Source organism: Phaseolus vulgaris, chromosome 11 (assembly GCF_000499845.2).
Source record: "Phaseolus vulgaris cultivar G19833 chromosome 11, P. vulgaris v2.0, whole genome shotgun sequence".
Taxonomy (NCBI): Eukaryota; Viridiplantae; Streptophyta; class Magnoliopsida; order Fabales; family Fabaceae; genus Phaseolus; species Phaseolus vulgaris.
Window position 1 is genome coordinate 2205454 of NC_023749.2, and position 13686 is coordinate 2219139.

General features: G+C 30.5%; 1 protein-coding gene across 1 annotated transcript; it reads left to right on the forward strand.

Moving 5' to 3' along the window:
• The first annotated feature begins 3614 nt into the window (after positions 1–3614).
• LOC137817904 (scarecrow-like protein 23) lies at positions 3615–6079 on the forward strand. Its single transcript, XM_068621131.1, has one exon. The coding sequence runs from the start codon at positions 4010–4012 to the stop codon at positions 5321–5323; it is 1314 nt and encodes a 437-aa protein (XP_068477232.1). The 5' UTR covers positions 3615–4009; the 3' UTR covers positions 5324–6079.
• The last annotated feature ends 7607 nt before the right edge of the window (positions 6080–13686 follow it).

Here is a 13686-nt window from a genome sequence, read left to right on the forward strand (position 1 = left end):
AATGACTAATATTAATTTAATAAAATATTGAGATTGTAATTCATGTGTTTGATGAATGGAAAGATATTGACACAATAAATTTAATAAAATCTAATAAATTAATTTCAAACAGGAGTATTGGTAATCTTCAAACTAGAACATTAATTATAATTAAGAATAAGTGTAATATTAGTATATATATATATTTTATAGTTCTCTCTGATCCATTTCCATTGTATCTAATTTTATTATCGATATTCTTTTATAATGAATGTTGTCCTTTATTTACAGGCTAATTCTCCAGGATTCTCACGATTTATGCTGATATAGAATCAAAACCTTAAAAGCAAGATCGACAAACGACTCATTAACACACAACATCGAACTCGACCCATGACACTACCGTCCCCTTGCCTCAGGCATAAACCAATGAGGCTAAAAATTCTAAATTATCCTTATAATCTCATCATGACCCATTAACACATCCCTTCGGACTCGGTCCATGACATCACAACAATCTTAATAAATTACAAATAATCTTAATAAATTAATTTGTAAGATAAGATTTACATTCATTTATATACTATAAAATCAATTTTATTTTTAAGATCTCTAACGCAAAAAATATATTTTATTTAACAAACATCCACATAAAAAAAAGGTAAAATATCCTATAAATACAATTTTATTATAAAAGCTATAAGAAAAGTGCGAAATCCCTAAAAAAAGTTTGTTGGGCATGGCTAACATGCGAATCTAGCTTTCTTTCTTTTCAGTTTGAAGAGCAAAAAATGGAAGACCAAAAAGAGTGATGAATTGTTTTTCATTACACCCTCTTTACCTTTCTCACTTTTTCCAAACACAATACACATTCCTACCTCGTTACTACTACCAATCTAACATTTTTCATAATCATCCATTCAGTAGCATGTCTCTCTTAGATGGGACAAAATAAAAGAATCATAATTATCTACTTTTTTTCTATATTTAGTATCCAAATATAACAAACAATATTAACTTTTTACAAAACTTAAATATAATTTAATTTTACCTTATTTTATTTATAACTTTTAAAGTACATTTTACATCAATTTAAGTATTATTATAATTTAAGTTCACTCTTTATAATTGTGATAGAAGATACTCTTCTGTTGAAAAATCTAGCATAAATAAAGTCAAAATTAATTTATGTATATGCATTATTTTTTTAATTCTCACTTCTGTTAAAGAAATATTTATAATTTTCTTCCATTTTATTATTCCAAAGAAATCAATCACTCGTATTTTCAATGCATATTTTTATTAAGTCGTTTCTATTACATCATTAGATTTTAATTTATTTTTTATGGATTTTAATGTGCTACATAATTTTTAAGATTCTTTTAAAACTTGTATTTTAATAAAACTATCTTATAAGATTTATGTTTTAATTATATATATTTTATTTTATTTTTATTTTCTTAACGTGTAGATATTCATTGTGTGGTGACTGAAGTGACTGGACAATAGTAGAAGTTTCTTATCATTGAATAATTGAATAATAGAGATTCTTCGGTTCCTTGTTTTTCTTACCAATCTCTTCTTCTTGTTTTGCGTTGCACAAAATCCATGATTTCATCGTAACATAAAATTAATTCAAAGTTTTACAACTTTAATATTTTTTAAATAAATTTTTATATTCCTGCCTTGTACTTTGTTTGGATGGATCAATTTTTTTATTGGTGTGGATTTGAGGATTGAGGAAGTCGATGTAATAATAAGTTTAGTAATAGTTTTTAATAATAAGTCGACGTAATATTTTTTTTTTTTTTACATTTTAATTATATCAATCATATTATTTATAAACTTTTCACCTAGATATATTCACTTTCAACTTGTTTTCTCTTGAGGAAAAAACAACTTAATTTTTACTTTCTTTCCTCTTATTTCTTTCTCTTTTCACACTCACCATCATCCAAAACAAAGCCTTGAGAGAGAGAAAGTGAGGTGTGTATTTAATAACAATTATAAAGACATCAAAGAATGATTATTTTATTGACTCTTTAACATATTCTTTCCAAGACTCATGTACTCATAAAAACTCATTAAATATGGTGTAACCTATCACAAATGATTTTTTAATAAATTGAAATAAATAACAAAAGACATATTTTAACAATATATTATTGACATTTTTCATTCTTGTTCTATTCTTCTTATTTTTTATATAGTAAGTATTGAATACTTTATTTATATGTTTAAGATAGTTAATACATTTGTTTTTCATGCTATACTTTCTTCTGTAAGATAATAAGAATACAAGTAAAGAATATAAGTTATTATTTTTTAATTTTATTTTGAATCTACAATGAAAAATTTAAATCACGGTATAACATTATTTTCCCTTATTGATATTTTTTAAAATATGGAAGTTATTCATTTAAAAATAAAGATGAATGAAAGTAAAATGAAATAAATAAAAGGTTAAAAATGTCAAATATAGAAATAAAAAGAGTATGATATACTATGCTTTAGAGAGAATGAAAGAGTTTTGTATTTGAAAGAAATAAAGGTTAAAAATGTTTATTATCATAATGAAATTGAATAAAAAAAAGGGTTAAAGTGTGAAATTTTTTATTCTAAGAATGTTTTCTTGTACGTGGGGGTACAAACTTTAGGGTTGGATACCCGAGGTGAAAAAATTAGACAGTAAGTTGTAATCAGCTTCATGCATTGTCCCATGAAAAAAAAAAACAAAAAGAGAAGATAAACTCTAGGTTGTTTTTGTTGGAAGTTAAAAAAAAACATCATATTTTTAAACAAATAAAATGTTAACAATCGAATTTTAATATTAATTAAACGTTCCTAACATTAACTAAAATTTAAAAACGATGACTAGAGCTAACTCAAAATAGGTCATTATATACTTTGGAGTGACGTAAATTTTTAATTTAATTTATAAAAATAATTAAAATATATTATTATTCTCGTACGGGTTGAGATTGAGAGAACTATTACCTTTCTTCTCTCTTGGGCAGTTGTTTTCTACCTCTTTTTCGTCTCTTCAAATGACTTATTGTTTTATTCTCGCTATAATTCTCTTCTTTGCAAACTTCTGATCTTGATGATATTTGTAAAAGACACTTTAATATTCAACTAAGATCTCGATATTCAGTGTTTGATATAATTAATGTGTGAGTGATGATAACGTACCTTTACTCAATGACTATTTATATAATTACTATAAACTATTTGTTATTGGATCATATTAAAATTTTGGATCATAAAGAAGAACAATTTAATCGCTGTTTAATATAATTAATCTTTTGTTAAACTTAATAAATCTGATAAGGCCTCACCTCCATCTATCATTAGTATTAAAACTAATAATAATATTCAATGAAAAATAATATTTTAAAATATTTCATTGTTCGGAAGTCAACAAAGATAAAATATAGATGAAATAGGATATGATTTAAAAGTGGTTAATAAAAATATTGTAGTTTAGGTGGCGGAAAAAACAAAGATTGAATGCAAGTAGAAGAATTAAAAAAAAGGGGAGTATGATAGAAGTAATAATTAGGAGAAAAAAATGGCAATGGTGATGGTGAATTTTGGGAATATTATAGAGGAAGTGTGAATAAAGAGGGAGAGAAAAATCGATGAGTAAAATAAAGCGTTTTGGCAGAGTGAAAGCGATGACATTATGTTCCTGAATTAATGAGGAAGTGACATGATTAGCGATAATTAACGAGAATAATTAAGAATTAGAGATATAAAAGGAAGATAAGGAAGATGGAAGAGAAAAAGAAAGAGCAAAAGAGGATAACATTACATAACGCCCAACCCAAACAAAAAAACTTTTTCTGGCTGCAAAGTTATAAACCTTTCTGTCTCCTTTTATCTCTCTAAGATCATATTTCTCTCTCTAAAACACTTATTTTCTGACACACCATCTGCTCAAATTTCTTTGTCTTTCACTCTCACTTTTGTCACTTTTCCCCCAAAATTTTCCTCCAAACCTTTGATTCTCTCTCGCTCTCCACCGATCATGCTTCAAAGCTTGGTCCCGCGATCCCCCCGCACTTCCAACACTAACGACATGAAAACCAAGCGCACCGTTGACACCGTTGATTCTCCCGCCGATCAGCCTTCTTTCAAGCGGACCAACTTCGCCGCCGATACAGCCACCGAGGAAGAGCAGGCCTTCGATCCCCAACCTCACATCGGTGAGTCCACTGGCCTCAAACTGCTCGGCCTTCTCCTCCAATGCGCAGAGTGTGTTGCCATGGATAAACTCGACTTCGCCAACGACTTGCTGCCGGAGATCGCCGAACTCTCGTCGCCGTTCGGGACCTCGCCGGAGCGCGTCGGAGCGTACTTCGCGCAGGCGCTGCAGGCGCGTGTGGTGAGCTCCTGCCTCGGCTCCTACTCTCCTCTGACCGCGAAATCGGTAACCCTAACTCAGTCGCAGCGAATCTTCAACGCCTTCCAATCCTACAACTCGGTCTCGCCGCTGGTGAAGTTCTCTCACTTCACCGCGAACCAGGCTATCTACCAGGCCCTGGAAGGCGAGGATCGCGTCCATATCATCGACCTCGATATCATGCAAGGTCTCCAATGGCCAGGACTGTTCCACATACTCGCCTCTCGCTCGAAGAAGATCCGCTCCATGAGGATTACCGGATTCGGATCCTCCTCTGAGCTCCTGGACTCCACCGGCCGGAGGCTCGCGGATTTCGCGAGCTCGCTCGGGCTGCCGTTCGAGTTTCATCCGGTGGAAGGGAAAATCGGAAGCGTGACGGAACTGAGTCAACTCGGCGTTCGAGCTAACGAGGCGATCGTGGTGCACTGGATGCATCATTGCTTGTATGACATAACCGGGAGCGATTTAGGGACGTTGAGATTGCTGACTCAGCTCAGGCCGAAGCTGATCACGACCGTGGAGCAGGACCTGAGCCACGCCGGGAGCTTCCTTGCGCGGTTCGTGGAGGCCTTGCATTATTACAGCGCGTTGTTCGACGCGCTCGGGGATGGTTTAGGTGCGGACAGCCTCGAGAGGCACACGGTGGAGCAGCAGCTTTTGGGCTGCGAGATCAGGAACATCGTGGCCGTGGGCGGGCCCAAGAGGACCGGAGAGGTTAAGTTGGAGCGGTGGGCGGATGAGTTGAAACGGGCCGGGTTTCGGGCCGTTTCCCTCCGGGGCAACCCTGCTGCACAAGCCAGTTTGTTGCTTGGAATGTTCCCTTGGAGAGGTTATACTCTTGTTGAAGAGAATGGTTCCTTGAAGCTTGGTTGGAAGGACCTCTCTCTCTTGATTGCCTCTGCTTGGCAACCCTCTGATTCCATTACTTACCCTGATTGATTCATTTTCAACCCCTTTTCTTCTGATGAGGGAGCAACCATTCTTCTTTTTTCTCTCCTGCTTCATCCATCACTCCAATCCAACAATAGGACATGGCTGGGTGGCTGGCAGAGAGGATAATCTCTTTTAATTCAAAGTCATCATCAATCATTGCAACTATCAAGTATGGTTTTGGAATTGGTTCCTTCTATTAAATATTTATTTATTTTTATCAATTGTTTAATTGATTCAGACTCCAAGGCACAACAGAAGCCACCGAGACATTTGTTAGGGTTGGTTGCTTCTCCTATTAGATGGGAATGGAGGAGTGTTTGTATTATTTTGTAATGTATATTATGCTATGGGGTAGCAAGTGATGCAGCGTTGTGTATAATAATAATAAATAATAATCATAATCACAAGGATGAGGATGGATGCCAATACAAAAGATGGGGTCCTTTTTGTTGGTGACGTTTGAGAAGAGAGATGCTATGGTTTTAGGTTGAATAAGTAATGATAGCAGCAGTTGAATTATGAAGGAATGACGTTTGATCCACATCTAGTGCTTCCGTGAACAATTTGGATGCAACAATTGAATGCATAGCACAGAGGGATGTGGCTATTGAAACAGATCACACCCTACTCTAAGGCAAGAGAGACTCTCCATTTTTTTCTTCCTGCTACCTACTTGTTTTCTCTTGCTTTAATCAATTCTTACTTATTTTGGTATAATTTGATTTGGAGGTTGCACAAACATTATTGGAAGATTGGATTTCACTTATGAAAACCTTGTTCTAAAACACTAAAACACAATACATTAGTTGTCTGAGATGCCTTTTATTTTATCAAGATAATTTAGTTGGGTCTGAAGGTGAAATAATCTTAATAACATTAGATAAATTCACTGAAAAGACTTTAATTCTAGGCGTCCCCAAGTTATAAAGCATCACAATTATTATAGAAAGATTCTCCAAGCGTGTTATGATTATGTGTCATATCCATCACATCCATAAACCCACCCTTTCCATCTTATATTTCTCCGAAAGTTTGTCAAACTTTCTTTACTATTCGTAATTACTTGTCAATTTTCAGAGAAATCAACATCACACATTTGAAGCCACACACACCTTTGATAAAATCCAATTGCTCCTCCAGCCATTCTTCACTTACAAACTGTAGCAGTGACCACCACTTATTGAGCACGTTCAGTGTCAAACAAAGTACACTCTGTGATGTGCAAGATAAGTGTGTAAAAAAAGTTCTAAATTAATGGTGGGACACCTACAAGTGTACGAGTATCATTATCTGAGATCAGAGGTTGATTTGTTATCCAAAAGAAGAGTTTAATTTGAATTGTTAGAGAAAAATGACAGTTAAAATTAAAATTAAACAAACGGATTGTATCTTAAATTTGGGAAAACAGAAAATAGAAAGGAATACGATTAGACTCGAATGAGAAAAATGATTTTAAAGTTAAGCTTTGTACGTGCTAATAGGTTTGGGTGGGTATCTCTTTCAATGTGAGAATTTTTTTTAACGGACTTTCTTACGTTTGGTAATAAAAAAAATAGAGATATATGAAAAAAAACACTTTGACTTTCAAAGTCTAGAATGTCGTATAGAGAGATGCTAAAAGGTTTGAGTTCTTCGTCATGGCACTTTTATATTATTTGAAGTTTTTTCTTATTTAAGGTTTTGAATAATGCATTACAGATTCTATTAATAGCTTCCGATTTTGCTCTATTGATAACCACGTTCCATAAAATTATCTCTCTGCAGAATGTGCTGTTATTGATTCGATATATGACACTGTTTTAATTTTTTTATTTTGATTTCTGTGACATGAGTAACCTGATTAAAGATTTATTTTCCCTGTTCTTAGTTAGATCCAGTCCAAAGAGTAAGACAACCTTATTCTAGGCCCAACAAATAATTCTAGCTTCTAAAGTGGCCCAGAACTACAGTCAAACGGAACAAGAAAATGATTCTCTCAACTCACAAGTCACAATCAAAATAAAAAAATACAAACAAAAAAACAATGTTACAAACAAAATAGGCCATTGGGCTTCTTCTGCAGATCTCAAAAGAATAAGTCAAATTCTTCATGCACTTCTATACCTTCCTCCTGCACCTTCATATATTTTTTTTAATTTCAACACTCTTATGAGTATGATGGAAAGTGTAGTTTTTTCTTCTTTATTTTCAAGTGTTTTTTTTTTTTACTGATGGTTGAGGTAAGTTTTGTCGTGTTTTTACTAGTGATAACTGTGTTTTCGCTTACTTATTTTTTTTTCATTTTTTGGAAGTCACAAATTCATACAAAAATCAGCGAGATACAAAAATAGAATACAAAAGTAAAAATAAAATAATTATCTTTGCACTGAAAAAATTAAATACGATAAATCTTTTCTTCAACTTCACACATATCAAATGATGAATTTTTTTTTCCAAACACTATAATGCGAGAAGGATAAAAATGTTACTACTGAAATAAAGATATAGAAGTGCAAAATACAACTAAAGTTATTTAAAAAAAATTGAGTTATACTTTTTTTTGTGATTATTTATTTATTTTTAAAAAGATTAAAACTGATTTTTTATAATTACTATAAAAGTGTAAGGTGAAAGTAGGGAAGTGGAGAGATAATTTACCAAGATTGAGAGTTTTTTTATTATTATTAGAGACCCATCTTACCTTTGTGCTTGCTAGGGCCAAAAAATGTGGAGATTTTGGATGGTCCATTAAATCTCGACCAAGAATTGAAGGGCATAATTATTGGATATAGTGAGATTTATGTATGAGTTAATTTTTTAACATATATAAACCTTAAGAACGTATTTAAAGAACGTTATTATATTGATTAATGGTGTTTGAATTGTTCCACAGGAGTGGGAGTGGAAGTGGAAGTAACATGGCTGAGGATAATTCTGTGAGTTGTGGTTCTACATTTTCTTCCTTGACTAAAACTCAGGGGTCAATTCAATCAGTCAAATTGCAGTATTATTTACGTAGTCTTTACTTGACATTCTATTATAATAATATTTTAAATTAAATATAATTAAAATATTAATTTATTGGTATAGGAAGTGAATGTTTCACACACTGTATATGGTGTTAATACATCATCATTCTTGCTTCCTTTTAGTGAATAAAGGAAGTGATTCATTGATCTGTTGTTAAAGTGAAGAATTAGGGTGAAACATGTCCAAAGCATCACTCTCAATCGCCTCAATGATGGATCATTCACAACACAATTCACAGAGCATCCTAAGGAATCGACAGCATCAATTTCTGACATCACATTGCAGCCACACCTTTTTTTTCTTTGTCTATTTCTGCTAACAAGTCTCATAAAAAGGACAAACCTCCCTTTCCAATAAACTTTTTTCTTAATTTACACATTCGTTTTGGCTTTTTTTTTCACATTAGCTATATCTAACTTTTTTTTTTTAATTTAGAACTCTCAGTTTAGATTTTGTTGTTTTTATAGGTTTAACCCAAAGTAAAATAACTTCTCCCATGTTTTTTCCATTTCTTCTAACGAATATCTTTGATCAAATAAGATTTCGATTCTCTTGTTCATTTGGGTTTTCTTGGTAGATTAACTTTGGCTCTCTCGGATAAATTGGTTTGGGCTCAATCTGATGACTTGGACTCTCTTAAAGAGGTGGATGTTCTTGTCAGATGTTTCAATGATAAAGTCATAATCAATTAGATTAAGTTGTAATCTTTATAAAAAATATTTTACTTACCTGTTTATTAAATCACCTATTTATAGAGTTTGTTATTGGAAAACTTTGTTGGGCTTTTACTTTTCTTTTTACCTTATAATTACTAAATGTATTCTTAATATTTTGAACTTATCCATTGGGTTTTAGTACAATACTAAAAATATTTTATTCTTTAATTTTTTCTATATGTATTTGAATTTTGTGAGATAACGACCACTTGACTTCTCGACCTTTTTTGTGACCTTCAATTATTACTTAATGAGCTTTTTCTAAACAGTACAAGAAGTGAGACTATTGAACATAATAATATGATATTTTTTAATTTTTTTATAAAATGTTATTTTTTACTTACATATTACTTTTTTTTTGTTCTCATATAAATATAAATGTGACTTTTCTCCGTCTATTATTTTTTTAAAATATTTTATAGTCTCTTTGTTACTTTTTATTTTAATCTATGTAAATATGTTATTACCTCCTATTTTAATTTTCTACAATAATATACTTTTAATGATTAATGATGTTATTGTTGTCTTGCTAGATCATTATTTACAAAGTGGTATATGAAGACGTGTTCTTACAACCACAATTACACTTAAGTAAGTTAGTGAAGTTAATTAACAATTAAGAGTTAAGTAAAACACGTCTAAACATAACCCAAGCTTTTTAATATGTCCCAATAAGAAAGGTTCACTAAAATAATATAAATAGCAAAGATTCCAAGAATAAGGTATGTCATCATACAATGCTCTAATCACCGAGCGTCGAATACTAAAACTGACTTGAGCATCAGAGTGTCTTTTGTGGGTACTATCCGAGTCTGGGTTACGAGAAGAACGAGAGGTGGAATGAAAATTCAAAGGGAAGGAAGGAGCTTGCAGGAAGAGAATTGAAGTGCAGACTGATCGACTGACCTAGGAAGGAGAGGAGTTGTCTTAATGGTTCTCTGGATCCAATCCCGTTCGAGAACAAAAGACTTCTATCTTATGGAGAGTAAATTTTTTTTTTTTACCATTCTGTATTTCAAATTATGATAGCCGGTTAACTAAAAATAATAATAAGATGAACCATTTATTTTAAGGCTATGTTGATAGAAATAATAGATAAATTTACTTATAGTGTAAAAAAAATGTGTAAAAATTATGGTGGATATCTGTTAGATTACATTACTAAATTAAAAATATTTAAACTGTCTATTGAATGTTTATATGTTTTTTAATGAAGTTTTCATTGGTAATTTTATTTTTTATTTAATCTTAAGCTTTAGTTATTTTTGTCTAAGCACAAAATGTTCAATTTCAAAAATAGTGTAATGTAGTATTTATATGATTTTTAATAAACTTTGTTGGTAATTATGATTGAATTTTTAGTGAATTTAATAATTTTTGTTATTTTTATCTAGCACTACATATTCAATTAAAAAATTAGTGTGATGTGAATGATGATATAATAAACTATAAGTGTCAAATGCTTCTCAATTAAAATATTATAAGTTGGTTAGATTGGTTAGAAAAATCAAATGTTACGTGTGATGATATTGATTAAAAAGGTGTTTTAGAAAAGTAGAAAGGAAGTGAAGAAGAGTTTTCCAAGTCTAGGAAATAAAATGAACATGTTATTTAATTTACATGCTTTAAAATGTATATAAAGTCACTTTTCTCCTTGTCCAAAATTCCATAATATTGGGAGAAAAAAAAGAAAAAATAAACCATGTTAACTCATTTATTAATGTTGTGCTTTCCTTTTTTTGATATATATTTTGAATCAAATAGAAACCGAGAATAGAAATTCCACGTTTGAACAATTCAAAATTTTGAATATTTTGGTGGTGCATTGAGAGACCAAGTCGTGTTTCCTTTTGTGGCCATGTTTGCATCATGCATATCACCAATCTTCAAATCAACCTTCACTTATAATGTTAGTCCACATGTAATTGCAATGCTATTAAAATTATAATCACTTTATTGTTATAAAGTGTTTATGATTTCAGTTTAAGGTTTAGGTTTAAAATTTAAACTAATGGTAATTAATTAGGTACTAATTTAAAAATGTTTATAAATTTTATTAATGATATAAATTATTTTAAATATTAATAATTTTTGTAGTTTCTAAGATGGTATCTAATTTAGTTAATATCTAACTATTCAATTCGATTAAATTAGATACTATTTTAGAGACGAAAATTTTATTTGTATCTAAAGTTATTTTTATTATTGAAAAAAATTTATACTTAAATTAGTTACCAAAGTTTTAGTTACTAATATTTTAGATTCTAAATTAATAGAGATTAATTTAGAATGGGAACTAGTTATGAGCTAAAACTTTTGTAATTAATAGTTAGATAACAATTTAAAAATTACTTTATAATTTTTTATTAATAATAGTAACTATTTAGATATAAAAAAATTAGTTTATAAATTCATCTCTAATTTAATCAATATAATAACTAATTATTTTGATTTCTAAAGTTAGTTTTTATTTAGTGATTTTTTTTCTAAAATTAATTTTTTTAATAAATTTTTTTATTGTTAGTTCTACTGTCCATCTCTAACATGTTAAAAATATAATATAATAGGTGTGGAATAACAAAAGAGAAATAAAAGGGATTATGAGGGGTTTTCATAGTTTTATTTAATAAAATTTATATATTTTTCTCCATTTATAACATTATGGTGTCATTTTACTAACAAACTCGAGCATACAAGTCTTTTTCACATTCAAATTTATGCTTGTTGAAAAGGTCTACTCCAAGCAATTCGTCCAATTTCATCATTTTTTTGGTTACTACACTGATTCCCTGCAATTGAAAAAACACTACAAAAGCATGTCAATGTCTAGCTTAATAAAGATACAAACATTTTAAAGATGCCAAATATATAAAATATACTAAAATTTTAAAATATATTTTTATTTATATATCTGTAAAAGAAATTGGGGATGTCAAAGACTCCTTACATACCACTAAGGTCCTACGAGTAGCAGTAGATTTATTGATAGTTTCAAAATTTTCTTTTATTTTTTTAGTGGATTATTTCTTTAGAATTGCATGAATTATATATAGATGTGAAAAAAAATTCAGTACTTTATGAATAACTCATAAGATTATTTTGTAGGTTATTAATTTTAATACTTATCCCAATCTAACCAAACTTCATGCAATTAAAAATTGTTCTGACTTTTACAAGTTAAGGGAGGAATATCTTTTTAAACTCTTAAGCGATGTGGTACTATGTTAGTCTTATCAGAACAAAATTTATGCTAACTTCAATACACAAATATTTTACATAATCGCTATGTCCCACCACAAATATTTAACCATCAATAATGAATTCCTAGCAAATTAAAACCTCACAACTTAAAAAAAAAAACCGTGTATGTCTCACTAACTAATAGATATTTCTCGTTCGGTCTACTTCTCCTCCCTTCTCCTTAAAAACGTTTTTGTACTCTCATTTCACTCTCTCGCTTCTGGTCTTCGTGAACTCCAAGTTTGAATGGTACTTGCAAAAGAAACTCTGACACTCAAGTGAGTTTTTGGTATTGGTATTCGACACCCAAAGCTATTAGTATTAATGATGACGTATCTAGTTCTTGAAATTTGTGTTTATTTATATGATTATCATGAGACATTTGTTATTTGGCCAGATTAGGAGATTGAATTATGATTAAGAGTGTATTACCTAATGTTTGACCACTGATTGGTTTTGTTAATCTTCTGTTTAGGCGTAATGAATTTGGTTGTGTCGGTTGACCTTGACCAGATGCTTGACTTCCAGTTGTACGAGTCAGACCTGTATAATAAGTTTATAAATAAGTGTAGATTTTCACAAAATAGAAAAAAAACTACAAATTGAATGTTTTAAATAGGATTGTAAATAAACTTTGATCATGAGAAAATTTATTAAACTTTCAATGTTATATTTACTTTTTTTTTCATTTAAGTGAAAAAGAATTTTTTTTACAAGGTATGATACCTAAAAATAAACATAATTAATTTGATAGATGTTCTTTAAAAAAAAAGACACGAGCAAACTTAATTTGATATCTGACGAAAGCATTAGTCATATCCATGTCTAATTCCAATTGTCCATTTTATGCAATTCTTCTTCAAACTAATTTGAAATACTCCAAGAGAATTCACACCACATCCTTAATTTGTATTCAGGAGTTTAGTTCATCATGATATGAAAATCCTCTCTAACTAGGTTTTTTTTAGTACGATCAATATAGTTTCACATTGTTCAAGAGTTAAGGTCAAAGGTAGTTTATATACGTCTTCCTCTTCTAATCCACTGAGGTATCTTTTAAGAACAAAAGCATGACAGAGCACCAACATTCAAAACAAACAATATCTTGTATGCGGTGATTGATTCTAACGATATTATTTTTCGACTTAAGATCAGAACAAGTTCAATTTTAGATTAACCATTTAAATTCTAGAATTGTACATTTCCAAAATGACTTTTGGAAACCAGTTTATTTCTATATTGTGAAAAAAAACATAAAAAATAGAGGGATCCATAATGATAATGTGAAATGTTCTTGAGCCGGAACAGAGTAGAATGGCTAATTGTGAAAACATGTATCTCCAAAAGGGTGAATGAAATTGAGTTGAACATTGAATGAGAGAGTGAAAGAAGGGGATGAGTTAA